The following is a 25,306-nucleotide window of genomic DNA, read 5'->3' as shown; positions in this document are numbered from 1 at the left end:
ACTTGGAACATTGGCTTGGAATTCTAGTACAAGAGGAGGAAACTGAAAATGGCCTTTTTGTTTTAAAAATATTACTATATTTAGCTACATCTTCAAAACACTTTTTTGTATTATAATTTCCATTGTTTCTGACTGGAAGCATTTTTATCTGATTTTAAAAAAGGGTTATTCCTTTTCTTTTTCTTATTGATCACTTCAGTTATTTAGTCAAGAAGCTTTGCTAACCTAGTTGTTTAAGCTTGAATTTTGAGCAATCATGAATTTTTTTCACAAGAATGAAATACTGATTTGCTGTCCATAAAACATGGCTATAAGGCATTTGTTAATTCAGTCTAGATAAACAGATAAATACTGATGCCTCATGTTAGATCCTAGCGAAGGGACTTTTGGCCATGTATCAGAACAAAACTCTTGTGCAGCTGACCATCTTCCTATCGTTGGATTTAATTCTAAAATGACCTAGTCTCCCATGCTGTGACAAATATCCTCTGCACCATGTATGTTCAGCATCAGCTCCTGTTAAGATGAGCTTGTACTTTTGTATCTTGTAGAGTGTCTGCTCTGAAAATGGCACTTCCTCACTAACAGATTTTGTCTTCAATGTATCTAGACTCCCACCTGCTGAGTTTAGTAGCCAAAACTGCTGTTACTGTACACTGCTACTGTTGTTAGCCTTGCATAGCGAACATAGCTGAGAGTGCAGGCTGAGTTCTTCTTATCAACAGATTGCAAATGAATTTTAAAAAAATCAGATATGCCTTCGAAAAACTTATGGAAGGCAGTGTCACCAAGAGCATGGTTTATTATGAATCAGAATTCAAAGATCCAGTTTGACCTTCAAAACCCAAGCTCATCCTAAGGCCTTTATTTATTTATTTATTTGAGTAAAGCCTGGCCTTTATGGACTAAACGATTACATAATTGTGATAATTCTTCACATTGCCTATATGAAATATCTTGATGATTTCAATTGGTTTAAATGACTACTTCACAAGTAAAGTTTTGTGTTAGATTTTCCTGGATTTTTGAAGAGGCTACAGCTCCTATTAAGTCACCTTTAGGAATTTGAAGCAGGGAGGATGCCATTTTTTAGCCATTCTTTACTCATGTCAGTAAAGCTTGGCAAACCATATCACATTTTTGTCTCAGCTGCATGTGTAAGAGTTCCCTTTGTTCATTTTTAAACTGATTTACAATCTAGTCTATAATCTTTTCGCTAATGTTGAGAACCAATTAATTTTGAAGTCAGAATAGGACAATTTTTCATGTGGGTCATTAGTAAAGTCACACATTTGTGGACCCATAGTGGCTGGAAATTAAGGCTTTGATTCTGCATACTGCTCCACATAGGTGAAGCCATGTGCTTGCACAGTTCCACTGAAGTCACTGAAACCCTGCACGGAGGCCGTGGTCCATTTGTGCTGAGCTTGTTGCAGAATCATTTGTTGAAGTTTGGTATTGACTAAAAGGTAATAGACTAAAACAACTTGAACATCACGTTATTTTAATCTGAATTGTGTGCTAGATTATATGAAATATATATATATGCTGAATTAAAACTATATTATTAAGTCCTGTAATGTGGTATAAAATAAAGTTGTTGTATAGTGTCAGCTAGTCCTGAAGAGCACATAACTGGACATTCTTGATTGGTTGGTCAAATTGTTGCTGTGCTGACTCCTAAAAAGTTTACCACTTTCATTTGAGTTTAAGATTTATATGTTAACTTTTTTCCAGCTAAATGGGCTTGAAGGGCGAGAGAATTTAGCCCAAGGCTTAGGAATTATAGAAGCAGAAGGTACTGTAGATGGGCCCTTATTGTTGGAGGTGGTCAGAAGATGCCAGCAGAAAAAGGGGTCCAGCAATGGAGAAGTAAGTATTGTAAAAGTGCATTATATTTTTTTCACAATATAAATGTTTATGTAATTTATAAACTGCTTGGCTTCTCCTAGGGATGAACTGTTTCTGTATTTTGTATGGAAATAGTATCTATAGAGAAAGTTTCAATCCCCAGGATTTTTATTTCTGGGTCTTAATTCTTAAATGCTAGTCCAGGATTTTCCTTAGTTCATAGGATCTTCAGAGACTGCAAATTATGTGTAAATATCTTTATTTTGCAAGATACCATCTGAACGGGATTCTCACTCTTTGGAAGTAAGTAGTTTGAGGGATGTTCCAAAAAAAGAAGAAAAGTGGATAAAGCTGCACTCAGTAGTAGCAGGGCCAATGCAAGAAGTGTGCATTTTTCTCTTAATTTTATTTACCAATTTATGAGTATATTGCTTTATCCTGCTCCATTTTAACCCAGTGTTAGCTTTGCCATTGACTTCAATAGGAGTAGGATCAGCCCCATAAAGAGGATTTTTAAGTATTAAATCCAGCAACAATATTTAAGTCTACAAGAGGTGACACAATAATTTGTGAAAAACTTTGCACAAAAAATCAGTGAACTGAAAATACCTTTTTTCAGTGTCCCTAAATTTTTAAGGGGAGGAGAGATAGAAAGTGTTGCAAGAGTTTGATCGAAAAAACTTTTCCAAAAAAATGAAGAACAGAGAGCTTGAACCAGGATTCCATTTTGTATCAAAGCATCGGTGCCTGTAACAATATGGTGAAGATCGTGCTGTGTGTATACTTGGCACTTAAATCCTATGCTCACTGGTGTATCGAAGTGTAGACACACATAGATGTCCATTTTACTATAAACAATAGTCCAGTAGAACAATATATAACACTAGATATTTTTCAAAACCTGCCAAATATGTCATAAAACTTAGGAAGTGCAACTTTTGCATGGCCTCTAACCAAGAGAACAAAGTCATTTATCTTACAAAACTATCTTAGTTGGGTAACATTTGGCCTACATTGTATTCTGCTTTGAGATAACTCCTTAATTATTTGCATTAGAACATGTATTTAAGAAATAGTGCCCCCTTTCCAAAACAGATACAACATTGCCCATTCTAACTTCTCCCTTTCCTTTCAGACTAGATCTTATGGTAATCAAGAGTAAGTTATAAGGAAACTGAAAAGTTCTATAGCAAGCTCACTCCTTTCTCTAGGCTCTCTCTGGCATCAGTTGCTGCTTCCTTTCTTTACAGTTGATTCCTTAGAGTAAGCAAGTGATTTTTTAGTGAAAAAACACTTGACCGACTAAAGCTGTACTGATAAAAGCACTAGTGTGGACAGCACTTTTTCAGTGGGAGCCACTCACTCGTATAACTTACAGTGGAGCTGTTGTAGCTGCACAGCTGTGATGCTGTAAAGTATGTGTAGGAGTGTGAGAGGTAGGCCAGGCAAGGTAGGGGTTAAACAAGGCCTGTTGGCCCAATCAGCCCCACCCTGGTTCACCTGCGGCCAGTGTCAGGACTGGAGGAGTATAAAGGGAGGGAAGCCAGCTCAGTTTGGGGCTGATCAGCAACGAGGCAGGAGGCCTTAGAGCAGAGCTGCCACCCGGTTAGCTGCCAGAGGGTGCAGCCCAGGACCCTCCCCCAGGTATTAAGGGGAGCAGGGAGCCCTTCCCTGGGGAACCCCTCTCCCGCCAAAAGGGGGAATTAAATTCTCGGGGCCACACCCCAAACTCATCACCTAGATGCTTGGATGGGGGCTGCGGGCCCACCCAGCAGGCCCTGGCCAGGGGGCCTAGCTGTGAACCGCACACAGTATGAAATGTAGACATAGCCTAAGTTTTTTTGTTTGTTTTTCCAAAATCTGTTCTTCCAAAATAGATTTAATTACTAGCATGTCTTTAGAAAATGAGAACCTCATTCCATTATGGTTAGGAAAGAGGAGAGATGATGTACAATTGTTTAATCAAAAGTGTTCATCTACTAAGCTTTCATCATAAAATATTGTAACAGTAATTCAGGATAATAAGGAAGCTCTTAAACCATGTGTTAATAGGATGTAATGATGAATTACTCCCTTTTTTCAATCTTGATGCAATCAACCACATTCAGTTTGAGATTAAAATCAATATTTCTTGGTTTCAGTCAACACTTCTCAGGGGTTAGTGTTTATGCAGTGTACTATGTGCAGGATAGAAGATATTTCCTCTCCACTTGTGTCTGTGTTTAGTCTTTAGTTACGTGTCAGTACCGCTGTAATTGTAATGAAAATCCATCTTATCCGTTAATCTGAAATACTGCTGTTCTGCTTCAACTTGTCATATTTTAATAAGTATTTTAACAGGAAAATGAAGTATTTGTATGATAAAATATTAACATATTTGAATATCGTGACTTACAAGGGGTAACCATATTTAATGGAGTCTGCGCTGGAAGCAGAAAGAAGGAAATCCAAGTGATTAGCATTTATTTTCATTCCTGGTCAGGATAGTCATTTCAAAGAAAGTAGGCGATTATACCAGATTTTTCAAAAGTAGTGTGTGTTTGAGTACATTCCAAAAAACTGAATGGAAGAAAACTTAATTTGATTAGCTTAATTAGCTCTGATTTGGTATTGCTAAAGTGGCTGCACAGTATCACAGTTTGTGTTTAGAGAAGGGCAAAATGTTTTTTCATACTTCATCAGCAGTTGGCATTCTCATACAGTCTTACAAAATTTTAAGTATGTTCTTTGTGAAACTTTGGTTTAGGTAGCTGCAGTTATGTCTGACATGTGTTCTTCACCAAAATCAACCAATGGGCAATCAGGTACACATCCAAGTAAGGTAAGTTAGCTACATAAAAGGAAATGCTATATAACAGTTTGTGGTAAAGTGCATTAAAAAGGGTGTTTTAATGTAAAAGTGAGGAAATGCTGACTGACTCATTTAGCATGAATATTTTGATCATCATATTTAGCTGGTTGAGGCTTTTGCTGTCTTATCCAAACATTTTTGAAATATATAAGAGCAATAAATCCTTGTGTAGTGACAGTGGAAGCTAAAACATTAACAAATTACAGCAAATGACAATTACTGCCTTTACACTGGAGATGGTTATACATGTATAATTTGGCAACAAAGTCTTAAAGTAGTCTTTCTTGTTTCTAATGATCCACCTTTCAGACAAGAAGCTGTATGATTAATCTGAAAGTATTTAGTCAGTTGCAAAGTCTAAACAATTTTGTGCACATTAAAAGTATGTAAAACAGTTAAGGTTATTCTAGGGTATTTTCCTGTGTGCTGTTAGATAAGCAGTACAAAAATTTGGTGTCATGGCAACCTATAGACATGTCTTATATGTGTTTAGCACAAGGTGAGGGGCTAATTGTCATGTCAGTTGTTGTCATGAGAAGACAGTGATGTGCTCAACTGTGTTAAACAAATAGCTCTGTGCAATTTCTATTCAAAGCAAAAAAGACTCCTCTGGACATTCGTGCCCATCCACTTCACTTCCTCCGCAGTAACATGGCTTTCCATTTTAATTTTTCTTTTAGATGTGTAAAAATGGGAACTAGTTTGGTTGTTTTCCATTTTACTTCAGGTTTGGGGAACTGGAATGTTGGTATGGAGTATGTGAAGCATTGTATTCCAGCAGTAGTTGCGCTGTCATTCTTTCATTTTCTTTTCTAATATATGTACCAGCAGTTCTGAATGGCTTACCACATTAGGCTAGTCTCAGGCCATCCTCTTGCTTCCCAAAAGTAGTACAGAATTGAGAACAAAAACTTAATTCTGTTTTGATGATGAAGAAAGGGGAGTACAATTGCTGTAATTGTATATAAAATAGGGAAGAGTAGTACAGCTTACTACAGAAGGTGGGAATGGAAGAAGTCATGGTAGAAGCTGCTTAACTGGGACACCCCTAATGAATTCCCAATGTCTTGATTTAATAGCTGTTTCATGTAAATAGTTTCCCCAAACATTACTTAAGATTATCACCTTTTGTTTCTGCAACTTGAATCTGTTCACGGATGCTTGGTTATGTGCTAGCTATATTTTTAAAACACAGATCTTACTTCAGTTGGACTCAGCCCAGTCATGAGTAACTATTTTCATGACTTTGGTCAAGGAAAGGCATTTTCCACACTATAAATGTGATTTGGGTTTTTTTGTTTTTTTAAAGGTTGCTGAAACCACTCAAAGTGATACAAGTATCTCATCAGGAGAAACAAAGAACAAAAGCAGCATTCACTTTCTTCCCAATGAGACAAAGATCGTTTCTCAGTCACATAACAAAGACCTAAATGTCAAAGAAAAAAGTGATCCAGCTATAGATGATGACTTAGAAGGAGATTCTTTTTTTGATGATCCTGTACCCAAACTGGAAAGAAACTATGGCTGGTAAGTAAATTGTGCTCTCTGGTTAACACGTGTATTTTATGCTTGTTAGGTTTGGGTTAGATGTGCTGTTAGCACATGGCTTGTGTGTAGGTGCACTGAAACACATCCTGCTTGACATGCACAATGCCTTGGGGCTTCTTGGTTCTGTGGGTGAGTAACTTTCACCCATTTTGTGAGTATCAGCATATTCCCCTTCTGATGCCAAGCCAACTAATTTGGCTAGTGGGCTTGGAGAAGGCGAGGAGGAACACTGGCATTGCTAACCCCTGTTCTTACCAACCCGTCTGATACCATGAGTATCTGGCTACGTCCGCACGTGAAGCCTACATCGAAGTAGCCTATTTTGATGTGGCGACATCGAAATAGGCTATTTCGATGAATACGTCTACACGTCCTCCAGGGCTGGCAACGTCTATGTTCAACATCGATGTTGCGCAGCACCACATCGAAATAGGCGCTGCGAGGGAACGTCTACACGCCAAAGTAGCACACATTGAAATAAGGGTGCCAGGAACAGCTGCAGACAGGGTCACAGGGCGGACTCAACAGCAAGCCGCTCCCTTAAAGGGCCCCTCCCAGACACAGTTGCTCTAAACAACACAAGATCCACAGAGCCGACAACTGGTTGCAGACCCTGTGCATGCAGCATGGATCCCCAGCTGCAGCAGCAGCAGCCAGAAGCCCTGGGCTAAGGGCTGCTGCACACGGTGACCATAGAGCCCTGCAGGGGCTGGAGAGAGAGCATCTCTCAACCCCTCAGCTGATGGCCGCCATGGCGGACCCCGCAATTTCGAAGTTGCGGGACACGCAACGACTACACGATCCCTACTTCGACGTTGAACGTCGAAGTAGGGCGCTATTCCCATCCCCTCATGGGGTTAGCGGCTTCGACGTCTCGCCACCTAACGTCGATGTTAACATCGAAATAGCGCCCAACATGTGTAGCCATGACGGGCGCTATTTCGAAGTTAGTGCAGCTACTTCGAAGTAGTGTGCATGTGTAGACATGGCTTCTGAGGTACAAACCCTTGCTGTTTGAGCCTGGAGATGCAACTGTGGTCAACCTAAAAGTAGCTACATAAATGCTAGGGAAGAATCTTTATTTTTTTTGTGTAATTTAGTAAGGACTGGCAGAATCTAACCCACAGTACTGCAATAGTTAAGAAAATATTATTAGTTCATACACCAGCTTCATACAATACAGGTATTAGGAAATATACTTTGGCTCATGGAAAAAGGCCCTTTATACAAATCAATGCTCATATTTACTATCCAGTGTATCCAAGATGACTTGTTTGCAGTAGAGGAGTAGTTGTTCTTGTGAAACTTGGCAGTTTTGCAGGCCCAACCATTGTAGGACACTGTAATTTTGTAGTGTCTGATAAGTGAAAATATCATTATCATTTTCAAGTACAAGTCTGACCCAAAGGTGTCAAAGCCTGCCTTCTCATTCTTTTGATCTTATTGTGCCTCTACTCAGAGCTGCAGCATTTCCACTGTGCTGTATTAGAGCAACTTTTAAAGTTTTCCTAACACTGGATGGGCCAGAAACGCATCTAAGGATTGATAGCAGGAGGTTGTCTTAACTGTGCCCCGTCTCTCCTGTTTATAGGCAGGGGGATAGTTTAAGCTTGTGGCTCTCAACCTTTCCAGACTATTGTATTCCTTTCAGATGTCTGATTTGTCTCACATGCCCCACAAGTTTCACCTCGTTTAAAAACTACATGCTTACAAAGTCAGACATTTGGTAGGATAACGAGCCTTCTGAATAGGGGAGAAGTGGTATTCCTAGACTTTAGTACAGCATTTGATACAGTCTTACATGATATTCTTATCAGAAAACTAGGCAAATACAATTTAGATGAGGCTACTATAAGGTAGGTGCATAACTGGCTGGATAACCATACTCAGAGAGTAGTTCTCAATGGTTCTCAGTCCTGTTGGAAAAGTATAACAAGTGGGGTTCCGCAGGGGTCTGTGTTAGGATCAGTTCTGTTCAATATCTTCATCAACAATTTAGATATTGGCATAGAAAGTGCGCTTATTAAGTTTGCAGATGATACCAAGCTGGGAGGGGTTGCAACTGCTTTGGAGGATAGGGTCATAATTCAAAATGATCTGGATAAATTGGAGAAATGGTCTGAGGTAAACAGGGTGAAGTTTAATCAGGACAAATGCAAAGTGCTCCACTTGGGAAGGAACAATCAGTTTCACACATACAGAATGAGGAGAGACTGTCTAGGAACGACTACAGCAGAAAGGGATATGGGGTTATAGTGGATCACAAGCTAAATATGAGCCAACAGTGTGATGCTGTTGCAAAAAAAGCAAACATGATTCTGGGATGTATTAACAGGTGTATTGTGAACAAGACACGAGAAGTCATTCTTCACTCTACTCTGCGCTGGTAAGGCCTCAGCTGGAGTATTGTGTCGTGTCCAGTTCTGGGCACCGCAGTTCAAGAAAGATGTGGAGAGGGTCCAGAAAAGAGTGACAAGAATGATTAAAGGTCTAGAGAATGTGACCTATGAAAAAAGGCTGAAAGAATTGGGCTTGTTTAGTTTAGAAAAGAGAAGATTGAGGGGTGACATGATTGTGGTTTTCAGGTATCTTAAAAGCATGCCATAAGGAGGAGGGAGAAAACTTGTTCTTCTTGGCCTCTGAGTATAGAACAAGAGGCAATGGACTAAAACTGCAGCAAGGGAGGTTTAGGTTGGACATTAGGAAAAAGTTCCTAACTGTCAGGGTGGTCAAACACTGGAATAAATTACCAAGGGAGGTTGTGGAATCTCCATTGGTGGAGATATTTAAGAACAGGTTCGATAGTTGTCTGTCAGGGATGGTTTAGATAGTACTTGGTCCTGCCATTGGGGCAGGGGGCTGGACTCAATGGCCTCTTGAGGTCCCTTCCAGTCCTAGTATTCTATGATTCTATGATAAAGCTATGTGTCACAGCATACCATTACTGAAAAATTGCTGACTCATTTATGCTATAAAATTGTAAAACACATCAATTGAATGAATATTATACTTACATTTCAGACTATGGTGTATATTCAGTAGAATAAGAGAGTCTCTGTATGAAATGTTAGTCTGTTCTGACTTCACTAGCCTTTTTTGGGTAGAATGATGTAAGACTAGGTAAAAATCTAAATGAGTTGATGTTTCCCCTGGCAGATCTGTGCATATTCCCAGGTACACACATACTGTTTTAGAACTATGGGTCTAAATCCTCTTCTGTGGGCTTTGAAGTACCAGATGCTCACTCTTAGGCTAGGACGGAATGAGCAAACTTTTTACACCAGGCCCCGCTTTTTGTCTCTGCAGTTAGCCACCCCATCCCTCCATTTCAACCTGTCTAATGTAATCAGACTGATGGAAATTTTGGCATATTTGTATGAGGAGAAAAAAAGCCAGACCTTTTTAGCACACGTAAGAAAAGAATATAAAAACTTCATTAATCAGCATATAAATGTGAATACACCTACATACAAAGTAACATTTTTATTGAGAGGGATGAGTCTGAGACCCAGCAGCCAATGATGCTGTACCCCACCCCTTATGAAATTTCATGTCTCCCTCCCCACACACACACGTTGCTTACCCCACACTAGGATGATTCTAGTGTGATGCAAAGCAATCGCACAATAATTTCTGTGGTAGACACATCAGGATTAAAATAGCATCTTTGATTTGCTCTTGCTTGTTGAGGAGCTTAAAGCGCTAAATGATTGATTGTATTATGTTCATTTCTACAGCCAACTGATGTCATAAATTGGGATAAAACAATAGGTAGGAATACCAGTGGCAGAGAAACTTAACATGAGCTTTAAACTGATTGCTTTTTATGACTTAAAACAATACTTTTAAAGTAATTTGTTCTTCCAGTCATTGAATCCCAAGATGAGAAGTGTGTTTCGGAGCAGCTAAACTCCTAGGATTGTTACAATTTCCTGTACTTTATCCTGCAGAATTAACTTTGCTTTTAACTGATATCATTGCTCATAAGTGAGTGCAGTCCATCTGTTTTAATTACCATTCTTGAAAACTAATATAACAATCATGATAGCAAATTCTATGTTCATAGCCTATTTTTTTGCAATTTTTCTAATAAAAGGCAAAAAAGGAAGAAATTAAATAAATGTTGTGCAGTGGTTAGCAAGCAATATACCTCACTCATATTTACAAACATAAAGAAATGCAATAAATACAATGTTCAGGAATTTTACTATTGCAGAATTGCACTAGTATATAAATGGCCATCACATAAAAGCAGAAAAGACCACTGCCTGGCTGATAATACCTGTTTATAATTGCTACCTGAAAAGCCTTGAAAGACAAAAGTTAAAGAAGGGAAGCCTTAGTTACATAGCAAAACTAAATTGTCATATAGAAATCTCCATGTCAGAAAAGAAACAAAGATCTAAAGATCGATTTTTATAACAATTTTACATATATTTTTAGACTTGTGAATCTTATTTAAGTAGCTTGCAGATACTTATAGCAATTCCACAGCAAGGCATCTTTATGTGTGCAAACTGTGGTAAATGAATTAGCAAAATGTTAATTAACAAAATTCCATAGAGATGTATTCTATGTGCAGTGAAATAATCACTGTAATCTTTCATAGTGGATCAAATTTTATTTGTATATACATGTAACTTGGAGCCATTATAAAACTATGTAATGGCCTAATAAACTTGTCTAAATAGACATAAAACTTAATGCAAAATCAGATTCTGCTCATACATCATCTCACGAGATGGCCATAAAATACATTACATAAAGCCATTCACAACTTGGTGACTGAAGATGTTTTCTGGGAATGGTTAAGATTAAACTAACTTTCACTGTGCCTGTTGAATCTTTTATGTGTAAATAATACGTTAATTTATATTCTGTTCCTACATTTAGTGGCAGCTAATCCCTTTTATTATGTGGCAATGAAATTTATTTTACTGCACTCTCAAGGGGCATTCTTTCTACAAAGAACTGTTCCTAGTTTTGTTGAACAAAACTGATCATAATTGGAAGGCAGGAACTGGATGATATGTTTATTTATGCCTGATGATTTTCTTCTTGGCTACCTGGTATTCGTGGGGATAACAAAGGCCCCTTGATAAAAATAGCGATACTGAAGAAAATGCAGGAGACGAGTTTGCGACAGAAGGCAGGCACATGTATATAAATAGGTGAGAAAATAACTTCTATTGCTTGTCTTGCTTGACGCTTTTACTACCAACTTCCAGTAGAAAGTTTTCAACCTTTTTCAGATTGTAGAACAAATAGTTCCTTCACCTAATTATTGCAGCATACAGTATCATTTCTAGTTGCCTTTATATTTAATGGATGGTAGAAGAGAGTCTGTCTAGTTACAAATTGTTTCCCTTTTTAGGAAAACTGAGTCCAACAAACAAGGAGAAAGCCCAGCATCTCTTTCAGAGGCACCACCCGTAAGTAGTGGGCTAAGCTCCCTTGCTGGAGCACCTTCACTAAAAGAGCCTGAGCGTAAGTATAAAATAGAAATTCTTTTGTATCTTGAGTAGGGCAGGAGATTAGTCATTACGTTTTCAGAAATTAATCACATGGTCTGGGTGATATAATGTAAATGAATTGTTTATCTTCTGCAACCAGAAACTACTAATCTACAGTGTGACACTGAGTGAAGTGGTTTGCATCCATGAGTGCGAACCTCAGGGCAAATACCTCAAACTGGTTGTATGCTCTGTAATTAGAGGTCTTGATCCTAGTAACAAATATGTATTCCTGAAGCATTATTGTGTCTTCCCATAGAGTCATGGACAGTCCTCCTGGCCCCTTCAGTCTACCTTGCAACTCAAGCAAGCTGGACTTAGTGATAAATGATCACTTAGACCATATATCACAAACAATTAAGGGTGATCTCAGTCCTAGGAAACCAATTATTTACTTAAGGTCAGTTTGTACCTCTTATCTCATGCCAAAGCTAACAGTTGTAGCCAGTCCTACAGCAAACTAAGTGAGGATTCATTAAAGAGGAGGAGGAAAAAAAAAAAAACCTGAGTGCTATAGGAGAAAAAAAACCTGAGGGTCAAGCAAAAATTATATCCATATATAAATTGTAATCTCTGGTTCCTAAAGACTGTAATAATCTGGACTGTCCTTTAGAGCTAACCCAAGTGGACCCGATCTTTTGTTTCCTAGCCCATCCCTGCTGTGAGAGTGTAAACAGCAAAGAGATGAAGAATTTTCATGCCCACTTTATTTCGTTCTTCCAGAATTCAGTTTGATGGGCCAAGTCTCCTTGCATGTCTGTTGGCCTAGTCTTTTGTATTTTAATGCTTCACAGTAGCCCACTTACCTTATGTAGTCCTCCATGATGGGCCAGAGAACCACTCTGCTTATTTGCGTAGGCTTTTTACAGTTGTAACTCAAAATTTGCATATTACCTAATAGCATGTGATACAGACCTTACAGTTAAAATTAATGCATGCAGCGACATAGAAGGATTTTATAGAGACTAAACACATTCTTATTAATCTAGCCCCCATCGCTAACAATACTAACATACAGGTGAGCTGGGCTGGTTTCCAGCTCTGAATTTGTTGCCCAGCTGACATTTACAGCCTTGGCAAGAGCTGCCACCTCATCTGCAAGCATCACATGCATCCCATGTTCTTTCTAAAAGTGACCACTTTTAGAAAGTTCCAGTAATATGTGTTTTAAAAAAAAATTGTTTTGACCAATTCTAGTACCTATAGCTGAAATTAAGTTCATAATATTGTTTCATTAAATTGATTTCTGCATTGCCCATCCAAATTCTAACTGTATTGTTATCCCTGAGGAACAAAGGATGTTTGCTGATCTTTTGTACCCAATTTACAAATAATCAGTGGCACAAATCATGTGTATGGCTTTACTCATGAAGACAAACACCTGTCTGGAATGGACTACGTATACTTAATCTATCCTCTTTGCCGGGAGATGGACTTAGATGGTCTCACGATTCCTTCAAGTCCTGTATTTATATGTTTATGTGTCTGTAAGCATTTTCAGGATTGGCTCTTAAAATAGCCATTAGAAAATATACTCGATTTAATTGGTTGGGTGTGTTTTAAGTATGCACTTTTTAAACAATAAAGAAACCTAGTTCTCCTTTTGTTTATAGATGCAAATAGAAATTCTGTTTTAAAAGATCTACACTTGGTGAATACAAAACTTGGATCTCTTGAATTAGGCAAGTAGTTTTGATCATCAGGGAATGAATAGTTCTCACTGCTGGAGTCAGCAGGACTCTTGCTTGAGTAAAAGAAGCAAGATCTAATTAATTTTTCTGTATGCAAAATTTCTGATGGTCAGGAATTATTTGTATGTTTCTAGCAGAAATATTTTACACAAGGTCTGCTTGTCAGTACAGTATTGTTGACTAACCATAAGAGGGAAACCTACTATAAGAAGAAAAAAGTCTTGTTATAGCAGCTTATGTCAAGATGATGTGACCTCTAAAGCAGTTTACCATATTACTTTTAGTATTACACAGTTAGTTACTTTTTTAGGAATTGCAATATATTTCTGGATATGCATGATGGCATCAGTATCTAGTTATCGTTGTTCCTAATTCTGTTGTGAAATATTTGACTAGTAAATTATCCAGCATGGAAATGCATCTCAGAAGTAGGCTGTCTACACTTACCAAAAACTTTGAAATGGCCATGCTAATGGCCAAATCGAAGAATACTAATGAGGCGCTGAAATGCATATTCAGCACCTCATTAACATGCTGCCAGCCACGGCACTTCGAAATTGCCATGTTTCGCTCCCACGTGGCTCGGCTACATGGGGGACCCCAATATCAAAATCCCCTTACTCTTATCACCTTTGTTCTTATTGTTAAAGATAGTAACTGTAAACCCCCAAGTGATGTGAAGGTTGCATTCCTGGGCAACCTCGTGTAACTCAAATTTCAGGTACATTGGGAGGAGCCAGGAACCAGGTGGCAGCCTGGTTCCTGGCTCCCCTGCACTTGAGGGAGCCAGGAAACTGACCAGTGCACCAGCACTGGTCAGTTCCCCAGCTCCCAGAGTGACCGGCAGCCATGAACCAGGAGGCAGCCTGGCTCCACTCAGCTGGTGGGAGCCGGGAAACTGACCAGCACATCTCTAGGCTGTGGCCTCTGACAGGAGCCACAGGAAACTGACCAGTGCAGCAGCTGGTCAGTTTTCCCACTCCTCTGATCAGGGCCAGCTCCCTGCCACTCCCTGCCCCACAGCCAGGTGCCATCTCCCCACCATTCAATCTCGTTAACCTGAGATATGCACAAGTCAAGTGTGCGTATCTTAGGGTTCTGCTGTAATATGTTTGCCCTTGTTCTTGCTGCTGGGACTTTTCCCATCTTTCATGAACGCTCAAAGTAATTTGCTATTAGTTCTAAGGTTGCTTTAGCTAGTTCCTTAATTTCCCTACTGCCTTGAGTACTTTTAACTCATCAACTTTAGTAATTTTTCTTATTTTATCACATATTCCTTTCCTTTTTTATTAATCTTAATGGTGCTGAGTCTCCTGTTATTGTTAATCTTTTTGGTGAAGCCTGAAGGAAAAGGTACATTAAATATTTCAGTCGTCTTGACATATTATCAGTTCTCCTTCCCTACTACATAGAGGACTTCTAATTCTTTTCATTTTTATCTCTTGCTAATTGTAACTCATCTTTTACAGCCTCTCCTATTTTTTGTCCCATTTGCTTTTTATACTTTTGGGCAATTTTCTAAGGTGGAGTACAATTTCCTGGCTTTTTTTTGATTGTCAGGTCATTAAAGTGGATATCCTAATTTCTTGAGTGTCAGCTTATCCAACAGAATAGAACTACTTACTGTTTGGCTGCAGAAATGAAAGATGCATCCAACCCACTGAAATCCTGCAGTTGGTTTAGGGGTGGTCCACATTAGGAAGAGATTTGAGTTCTCTTCCTAACCTGCTTTTAAGATTTACTATTCTTGTTACCTGTAGCTGGCTATTACACACTGTGCTGTGATACAGAAATATAATTTGAATTCTCTGTATTTCCTTCAGAGGGAATCTATCTTACTCAGTAAAATGTTTTTCCATTATTTAGGAACTGCAGAAGAAGATGACTATGTTGATGATTTCAACAGGTAAGAGTCAAAAGGACAGGTTGGACATCCCTGGTCTGGCACCCTCGGGACCTGACCGGTCCTGAACGAGGGGATTTGCTGAACCAGGGGAAGTTCCCTGCTCCCAGCTCCCCAGCCCACCGTTGCCTCGATTCCAGCCCTGCTTGCCCCACACCACCAAGCCTGGCTTGACTGCTGCTGGACCTCAGCCCTAGCACTGTTGCCAGCAATCATGTTTTCCAGCTGCAGCTCCAGCCCCATGGCTGTGGTCCTGCTGCCATCACCAATGGGCTCTAGATGTAGCTTTGGCCCTGCAGCTGGCTCCCCCGCAGTCCCCACAGTGCAAGCACCAGCCCTGGCTACGGCTCCAGCCCTACAGCCATGGGCTCTGGCCACAGCTCCCCTGCCACAGGCTCTGGCCCCACTGTCATGGTCTTTGGCTGCAGTCCTGCTGCCATGGGCTTCCAGACTCAACACCCTTGCTGCAGGCTCCAGCTCTGGACACAGACACATAGCTGGATGCCAGCCCTGGCCAGGCTGCCTGAGTCTGGCCCTGCTCTAACTGTCTCCAGCCTGGCGCACTCTGGTCCTGCAGCATCCATGACCCAGTTGCCGCACCAGAATATCCTGTTTTTTAGAGGTGCAAGCTGTACTTGTATTGCTACAGTGTGATATTAAATTGGTAGTAAATATTCACTTTTCTAGTTATATTAAACCAGAAGCAGGTTCATCGTAACCCAGTCAGTTTAACAGTGCTGCTACCTGTCTGCTATACTTTTTTATAGGCAGAGACAGGATTATCTTGAAAACCTATCTTTAGGATGTTGACCACCTTCAGGTTTTTTTAATCAAAGAAAGTGGCCTCTTCTCAACACATTGTTATAATTTTTTATACATTTTAGTTGATATTTTTATTCTTAGAATTAGCTAAGAGTACAAATTGAATCTTTCATCTAGAAAACTGAGCAGCATAAAGGGCAGACAGTTGAACAATAATATTTAAGGCACTGATACTACAGTTTATATGGCACTGCTTGTTTATCTCCGTTTACTTCAGTTACAGGGTGTTCTCAAATATTTTTATCATTAAATTTTATTTCTGTACAAATCAGACTATGTAACCTAAACACTCTTCCCTCTGGAGGTGCGAAATGCGATGGAAATTTTTGGATAGCAGAAAAATAAGCTGTTTGTTTTCACCCATACTTTTTCCTGTCATTAGTACAAGTCATCGCTCAGAAAAAAGTGACATCAGTATTGGAGAAGAAATAGAAGAAATTTCTGTGGAAATAGAAGACCTGAATGTCAGTGACAAAGTATGACTTTTATTGTGTGGACATGCTTTTAATCTTGTAATAGATATGTCTGAACGACTGTTATATTGTAATACGCTCTTTGAGGAATTTGGATATAGTCGTGTCATTTGTTAAAGCTGCCTGCTATGTATAACATTCACTTACTACTAGGTTAGGATTTTATACTGACTTTTAAAAATCTATGGAGAGATTTAGTGTAACCAAAAGGCCACATAAATCACATTCTAGTGCCTGGGCATGTGAAAGGATTTGCGACTGATGCAATAACTGACACTTGAGGTTTTCTTGTCATCTTTTAGCATATGCAAGAGACTTTATTTTTTTAAACTCTGCCTCAGTTGTGCCAAAACTTTCATTATTCAGAGCTGGCTATCCAATTTCTAAATCAGAACACGGAAGTATTGTTGCTAGGATTCTGTTGAACAATGTGATTTTACAATTAATAGGTACTGGTACCAGCTGAATTGTTCTTGCCTGACAGCATGCTCAACAGCCTATTCTCTAGCACAGGTGACCCCAGATCTGCTTTATTTAAAACTACCTTTTTCTCATTTGAATCAGTAACTCTTTACTTAGTTGGAAAGATAAAGCAGTAAGCCCAATTAGAAGCCCAGTTCCATGAAGTGCTTCTTATTAACTTCACAGGCGTGTGAATACATGTAGCGTCTCATGGTGGAATTGACACATTCTAGGACAGGATCATAAGCTACCAAAATACTTTTTTGCAGGACTGTTTAATAGATTTAGAAATATATATAAAAAATAAAATAAAAATTGTATCTGGTCTGGTTAATTTTGTTCTCTCTTTTAGCTTGAAGACCTCACTCAAGATCTTACTATTTCTCAGTTAAAGGATGTTGCAGATTATCTAGAGGACGTGGCATAGAATTGGACAGTAGAGATGTTTCAAGTGCTGGACTGAAGACTCTGAACTTCTGTTTTGAGACAATCATTTGTTGCTGGAATATCTGTTCCCTGCTTGTGCCTTGTGTTTCCTGAAAGACCAGAGATGTAGAGAACTCTTAAAACCATAGCAAGAACTGAATGAAGTAGTTCATTCCGGCTTGAGTCTAGTATATTGGAATTGTAGTTCTTTGTTTGGTTCAGCAAAAACTTTCACACAAAGAGTTGAATTTTCCCCGCTGGATGTCTGTTGCTGGCGATGGACACACCAAACCATCAGTTTATATAGGAGAACATAACTGAAGGAAATCAGCAAAGCTGCAGAACTTCTACACAGATGTGTGGCTTTATAATGAATATACACTCTTATGGTAACAGTTTGATTTTTAGATAAGATAAGGAAGTTTAAAGTTAAAGCTTCAACTTAATAAACACTTCAGCAGGAAAGTAAAAGCAGCCTGTATGAAATTTACACATCTAACAAATCTGCCTGGTCACTCCATGCATAAAGGGGTGAAGATTTTGCAGAAATCACTAGTGATTTTTGGCAGCCCAACTTGAGATCTGCAATCAGCTATATGTTTTTGAAAGTCAGGCCCCTTTAAGGTATCTGCAATTCAACACCTAAAATCAGTTGGTACTTTCAAAAATTTTGGTTGATGTACTTGTCTTAACTTTGGACTTTGTTATTTCAATGTGTTTGACAGACTATTAACATTACTCAAAACTACTTTTTGTGTGATAATTTCATTAACGGATGTTAAATTCCCAATAAAAATGTGAGATTTCCCTATGATACACCGATCATAATGAAGAATAGCAGAATTTCTGAGAAGAGGTGTTCAGTAGTTTGTGTAATTCATGTTACTGGGGGAGGGGGAAATCTTAATTTGGATTGACCCACTTCCATTGTTTAAAATCTCTTTTTTCAAAAGAAGCATAAAGTATGAAACAACTAAACTTATCTGTGTATCGGAATCTAATTATGCGATGAACAGATTTAAACCCAATTACTTAAGTACCATGCCTAAAATGTTGAACACACTAAGTTCTAGCCAGGAGCACATTTTTGTAGTACTTCCATTGTCAACTCTTGAAAAACAGGGTTAGTAATGGAAACAGTGACAGTCCCTTAACTATACCGTCATGCACGGTGCTGCTATTATATAGGTCATGGACATTTGTAATACTGAAACAAGCCTTCAAAATGTGCAGTTTTTTGAGCACTGTTAAAAATACATTGGAAAAGATACATGTCAGTGAATATAAAGGTAATTTAATCACTTTTTTGCAGGCTTTGTAATTTTATTTCAGCTAAGCTACTAGCCATCTCAGTAACAGTAGCATGCAAGACCATGTCCGCTGCTACAGCCTGTAGAGCTGCTTTACTTTGATTTCAATCTGACTTAAGCTCTTTACATACTGACCTGTGGGGTTGTATTGAAAGATTATACTTACAGGTTACATCTACATTAGAAGCACCTGTCTGCAGAAGTTACTGTCAGAAGAGATGTTTCGGCAAAGCTTCTGTCAACAGCTTGTGTCCACACACAAACGTGGATTGATATTTTGATCTGCTCTGTCAATGAAAGGGTCCCCTGAGCATCTACGCAGCTTTTTTGTTAACAGTTTGTCAACAGACACATTTTGCATGTTGATGCTCCACAGGTTTTGTCTGCAAAACCCTAGTGTAGTTGTAGCCATAGAGTAGACAGATTACTTGAGGGCAGAGGGGGAAAAGTGACTTATGTGCATCCCCAAATATCCAGCATAAAATAGAACATTAGCAATACAGTTAACATCTTACTTGTGCCCTAATGTCACAATGTTGAGCACAGAAGAGTGATTTCCCTCCCCCCAGACTTTAGACAATCCCAAACTCTTATGTGCCACCACCTTGAAGTAGCCAAGTCTTTATATCATACAATACTGAGAGTGAAATTCTTTAAGATGTGAAAAAGCTTGTGTCTAGAATTATTTACCTGTAAAGTAAGACATAGTGAGGGGAGGGGGCATTGAGAAAGCAGGAGCCTGCGTGAGAATGTATTCTTCCACAGGAGATATTTAGAACATAAGAATTGGCGCTACTAGATCAGACCAAATGTTCCTCTTGTCCAGTATCCTATTTTGACAGTTATTGATGCCAGGTGCCCCAGAGGGAGTGAACAGGACAGGTAATCATCAAGTGATCCATCCCATCACCCAGTTCCACTTTTCTGGCAAACAGGCTAGGGCCACCATCTGTGCCCTCCCTAGCTAATAACCATTGATAGGTCTATCTTCCATAAACATACGTAGTTCTTCTTTGAAGCTTATTATAGTTTTGCCAGAGGAGGTTGGGAAGACCAAGAAGTTCCAGAGGTAGACTTTGTACTTTGTGGAAAAACTACTTCCTTTTGTCTGTTTTAAACCTTCTACGTATTAATGTAATTTGATGACCTCTAGTTCTTGTGTTTTGAGAAATAAATAATATTTACTTTCTCTAGACCAGTCATGATTTTATAAACCTCAGTTCTATCCCTATCATTTCCAAGCTGAAAAATACTAGTCCTATTAATCTGGCCTCATATGGAAGCTGTTACATAACCCCATCACTTTTATTGCCCTTTTCTGAACCCTTACTAATTTTAATTTTTTTAGGTGGGGTAACCAGATCTGCATACACTATTCAAGATGTTGGTATACCATGGATTTATAGAGGCAATATGATATTTTCTGTCTTAAATTGCTGCTGTACATTGAGTGGATGTTTTCAGACAACTACACGCAAGGGCTCTTGAGGGGTAACAGCTAATTTATACCCCATCATTTTGTACATATAATTGGAATTAACTTTTCCATGGTTCATTATTTTCTGTTTATCAGCATCTGAGTTTCACCTCCCATTTTGTTGCCCAGTTTCCCAGTTTTGTGAGATCCTTTTTGTAGCTCTTCACTGTCTGCTTCAAACTTAATTCTGTTGAGTAGTTTTAATTTTGCCATCTCCCTGTTTATCCCTTTTTCCAGATACATGTTGAACAGGATTTGTCCCAGGAAAGACCCTTGGGGGCTGCCACTACATTTTCTATTAAGATGTGCACTTGTCTAGCCACGCAGGAGAGAGTCAATGCTGCCCAGCTGAGTAGCAAATCTCCCACCATTGGGTAGCAGGAGGAGTGTTATTGTTGGTGCACACAGAAAAATCTCTTCTTAACATGGAAAAAAATCTCCACATGGATGGAAAATATTAGAGGAAATAGTTACCACCACTATTTACCTTTCTCCATTCTGAATACTGACCATTTATTTCTACCCTTTGTTTCCTATATTTAACTAGTTGCCAGTCCATGAAAGGACTTTCCTTTTTATCCCATCACAGCTTGATTTGCTAAAGAGTAGGGTGAGGAACCTTTTTGAAGGCTTTCTGAAAATCTAAGCCCACTGTACCTTCCCTTGTACAGATACTTGTTGACCCCCTCAAAAATTGTAGTAATTTGTGAAGCATGATTTCCCTTTACAAAAAAAATATTTACTTCTCCAACAAATTATATTCATCTATGTTTCTGACAGGTGTATTCTTTACTATAGTTTCATTTAGTTTGCCCAGTACTGAAGTCAGGCTTATCAGAGAGTAATTGCTGGGATTACACCAGGACCCCTTTTAAAAAAATTGACATCACATTAGGTATCCTCCAGTCATTTGGTACAGGAGCTCATTAAATGATATGTTACAAACTACACTTGTTAGTTCTGCAATTTCGCATTTGAATTTATTTAGACATCTTAGGTGAACGCCATCTTGTACTGGACACTTGTTACTGTTCACCACTTTGTTCCAAAACCTCCCCTAATGACACCTCACTCTGGGACAGTTCCTCAGATTTGTCACCTGAAAAGAATGACCCAGGTGTGGGAATCTCCCTTACATCCTCACATGTTGAAGACCAATGCAAAGAAGTCTTGCCATTTCTCTGCAATGGCAGTATCTTCCTTGAATGCTCCTTAAGCATCTTGACTGTCCAGCGACCCCACTGCTGGTTTAGCAGGCTTCCTGTTTCTGATTTATGTAAAAATATTAGTTTCTTTTGGAGTGTTTGGCTGGCTGTTCTTCAAATTCTCTTTTGGGCTTTCTCATATTTTTATTATTTGTCATCAGAGTATGCTTTCTTACTAGGAAAGCCTAAACAGTAAGGGGTGTACTACTGTGCCTTGTGTGAATGCCTTTGATAGAAGAGGCATCACAGAAGCTTGGTGGAATGAAGCTAATCAGTAAGTCTTGGTAACACCAGGGTACAAAATACAGTGGAAGGACAGAACTGTGGTGCCTGTGAGGGAGGGGCACTATATGTGAAAGAAAGCACAAATCAATGAAATAAAAATCTTAAATGAACTAAACTGTACCATAGAATCTCTATGGATAGCAATTCCATGTTCCAATAATATATCCTTACAGCTATATTCTCATTATCAGTCACCTGACCAGGATGGTGATAATGACTGCAAAATACTCAGGGAGATTAGAGGATATAAAAATAAATTCAGTGGATGAGTTAAGGTAATCCTATATTGACTGGGCACATTTCACTTCAGGACATGCTCATGAGACAAAGTTTCTTGGTACCTTAAATGATATCTTCTTGGAGTAGCTAGACCTGAATCGCACAAGGGGAGAGGCAAGTCTTGATTTAGTCCAAAGTAGAGCATGGGATCCTGTCCAAGAGGTGAATATAGCTGGACCATTTGGAAAACACCACACTACCCACCATTGCATTTAATTTTAGGAAGGGGGGACTCAAATGTATACTGCAAATTGAAAAGCATAATAAGACAACCAAGAAATGTCTCTGTGGCTAAACAACCGAAGCAAAGGAAGCAGTGAGAGACAAAAGGAATCTTTTAAAAAGTGGAAGTTACAATCAAGTGAGGAAAATGGAACACTGCATTGCATTTTATCTTTGCCTTTTTTTTAATATGTGCATGACCCATGTAGAGACAGCAATATTTACATTTTACATGTCTCTCGTAAAATGTAACCTTTGTATCCTCACCTTTTAGCGGTATCCGATTTACTAGGTTTTGTCATATCACTAGGAACTAAATGTTTTAATAAATATCATTGGAGCGGCTGGCTTTCTTCATAGCTAATTAGACATTTTTAATGTTAACATTCAAAAAAGGAGTACTTTTTTCCTACCAGGGGCTTGAGAGTAAATCTGGAATTCAGATTGTACCAAGAAACACCAGTGCTACGTCTACACTACAGCATGATTTTTGAAAGGCGAGCTTTGGAAAGCAACTCAGTGTCACCCCCACACAGGCCCCCTGCATGTACACTGCTCACCATCCCCCCCCAGCATGACCCCTGCACGCACACATGCATCCACCCCCCACACCCAGAGCACGGGACACAGGGATGGTGCAAAAATATAACAAAAACTATTAACTTTGTGGTTTGTACGACCATCAAAACAAAACTACCTACAGCAGGGAACAGGGCAAGCAATGTACAATGGTGGGGCTGCTCATCCAGGAGTGGGACTCAACCAGGAGGGGCACCACTCCAGCAAGGGGGTAGATTGCCATGAGCCCTCCCACCTCTGGTATGGGGTCCCTGGCTGGGCAGCATAGCGGGGTAGGATTATGGGGAGGTCTGGTGCGCGTGGACTCAGCAGGGGGACAGGAGCAAGGGTGGTGGGAGGAGGGGCAAGCAGGTAAGGAACCTCACATGCTCCCACATGATTGCTGTTCTGTCCCACAGGTGCCTTTCAGGTACTTCCATGTGGCTCTCTGCCACATATGGTGGGCCTCCTCCATGTGGAGGTGCCATTCCTCATCTCCACCTAGCAATGAGTGGTGGTGGTGGTGGTGGTTACCATTGTGCACTCCTGCTCTGGGCCCCTCGTGCTGCTGCTGGGGGTGGTGAACGGTCCCCCTCCTCTGCTGGGCTGTCTGGGACCACACGGGGTCTGGGGGTCTCCCAGCTCTCCTGTGGCGTGGCTGCAGAGCTGGAGAGGAAGACATGGTCAGTCCCTCCGTACTGGCACAAAGACCATGCCCCCCACCCATCTGCAGGCACCAGCCCCTGCCCAATGGCAGGTGGCCATTGGGTATCATGCACGCTGTGGGGGTCCCTGCCCATGTGGGGCACTTCCCAGCTGCGGTCTGACTGCCCCCACTCTGGACTTGTGCTGTCCATGTGGCAGATGCTGAGTGTTGCTGGCAGTTGTTGCACTGTCCTGGGAGCCCCAGCCAGCTGGGTGTGTGAGTGGCCCACTGGCAGCTGTGGTGCCCCCGCCCCACGAGCTGGAGTGTGCACCCTGCCAGGTACTTACCGGAGCATCCCTCGCCAAGGCTGGTGCCATGCGACCAGCTGTTGCCTGGCTTGACAACCAGGATGGGAGCTCTATCATGAGGGTCCCCCTCCTGGGTCCATCCACGATGGTGCCTGTTTATTTGAGAACTGCCTGGACTCCTCCAGGTTCTGTGAGGGCTCTGAGGGGGAGCCCTGGTGCTCCCGGGGTGGCTGGCTGCTGGGGGCTGGCTTGCAGGGAACAGCCATGAGGGCATGCTCTGCAGCTTGTGCTATCCTTGCTGCTAGCACACTCTCAGCATCCTACTGTGTGGTTTCTGGGTCCATATGGCTTTAAACGTGGCCAGACACAGGGCACTGCTGCTGACTAGGGCGTGTCATGCCCCAACTGACTGGCGCCAGAGAGGACGCCTCTTTCTAAAGAGCAGGCCACGGAGATTTTATGCACATTTTCTTTCTAAAGGATCTTTTGAAAGAGGGCGCTCTTCCTAATACAGGACTGGCAGAGTGCTTTCGAACACAGCTCTGCATTATTTCACTTTTCTTTTGAGAGACTTCTTTTGTGTATAGATGCTCCACGTGCTCTTTCGAAAGACCGGATTTTAAAGGTGTCAATGCTCCGTGCTCTTTCTTTTGTGAGACTTTTGCTGATTTGCATATAATAGTTTGAGCTGCAAATAAAGATATAGGGTAATCTCGATTGTATGTTTTGAGATTTCTTTAGCTGCAAAACTTAAGTTCAGGATTGGAAGGACGTCAGCAAAGTTGGCTTGCCTTTATTAAAATATGTGCTTATGAACATCAGCCCAAACTGAGTACTGGGGAATATCACTGGATATGATTCTTAAGAACAAAACAGCAAAAAATGCCCACATATTTCTGCACCTCCAGAGAGAATATTATTAATCATAGCATGGCTTATCTGTATTGAGAATTAATGAACAAAAACTAGGTAGCATGTAGAGAGATTTGCCAAACATTCAAAATTTCTTTTCAACATGACTGTACCAGCTTCTCAAAATGAACTCACATTTTGTGTCTAATTTGTTGAAAAGTGAGACCCTACAGCATAGCCAGAGATGCAGAACCTGACTTGAGCACTTTCCCAAGTGATTTGTTTCTAGTTAAACCTGTCTCTCAGCTTTTTGCTTTTGAAGATGTTATCTTGTGAAACCCAAGTGCACTTAAATAGTAGTACTGAGTATGAAGCAAACTTCTAAAAACATTTTGGAAATAAGATGGTTTCAACCAACTCAAAATAAATACTTTTCACCTGGAGCAGCATAAAGGTCATTTTGGGAAGTATCTTTGGTTATTTCATTAAAAGCTGTTCAGCAAAAAGTGGAAGCTCATTTAAATTTCAACTTTCTGCATTATTTGTAAGCAACAGTAATTACATATCACCATGAAGACTGGAGCATTCCCTGTTGCTTTCAATTGCTACCAAAGTCAGAAGTCC

At 40.0% G+C, this 25,306-nt stretch overlaps 1 protein-coding gene across 3 annotated transcripts in view; it reads left to right on the top strand.

The window, feature by feature from the left end:
• Positions 1–20,043, top strand: part of CEP43 (centrosomal protein 43) — a 40,892-nt gene extending 20,849 nt beyond the window's left edge. Inside the window, exons 5-12 of one of the 3 annotated variants that reach the window (XM_074990251.1) lie at positions 1,738–1,872; positions 4,598–4,672; positions 6,012–6,229; positions 11,625–11,737; positions 13,377–13,445; positions 15,321–15,360; positions 16,562–16,643; positions 17,467–20,043. In XM_074990251.1, coding sequence (XP_074846352.1) covers positions 1,738–1,872; positions 4,598–4,672; positions 6,012–6,229; positions 11,625–11,737; positions 13,377–13,445; positions 15,321–15,360; positions 16,562–16,643; positions 17,467–17,541 — 807 coding nt within the window. In that variant the 3' untranslated portion in view covers positions 17,542–20,043. Of the gene's footprint in view, positions 1–1,737; positions 1,873–4,597; positions 4,673–6,011; positions 6,230–11,624; positions 11,738–13,376; positions 13,446–15,320; positions 15,361–16,561; positions 16,656–17,466 lie in introns of all 3 variants that reach the window. The other 2 variants (XM_074990250.1, XM_074990252.1) reach the window with 2 other exon arrangements.
• The last annotated feature ends 5,263 nt before the right edge of the window (positions 20,044–25,306 follow it).

The sequence above is a fragment of the Carettochelys insculpta genome, chromosome 3 (assembly GCF_033958435.1).
Source record: "Carettochelys insculpta isolate YL-2023 chromosome 3, ASM3395843v1, whole genome shotgun sequence".
In the NCBI taxonomy this organism is placed as follows: domain Eukaryota; kingdom Metazoa; phylum Chordata; order Testudines; family Carettochelyidae; genus Carettochelys; species Carettochelys insculpta.
The sequence above is the reverse complement of the archived record's forward strand: the minus strand, read 5'-3'. Positions and strand labels throughout refer to the sequence as shown.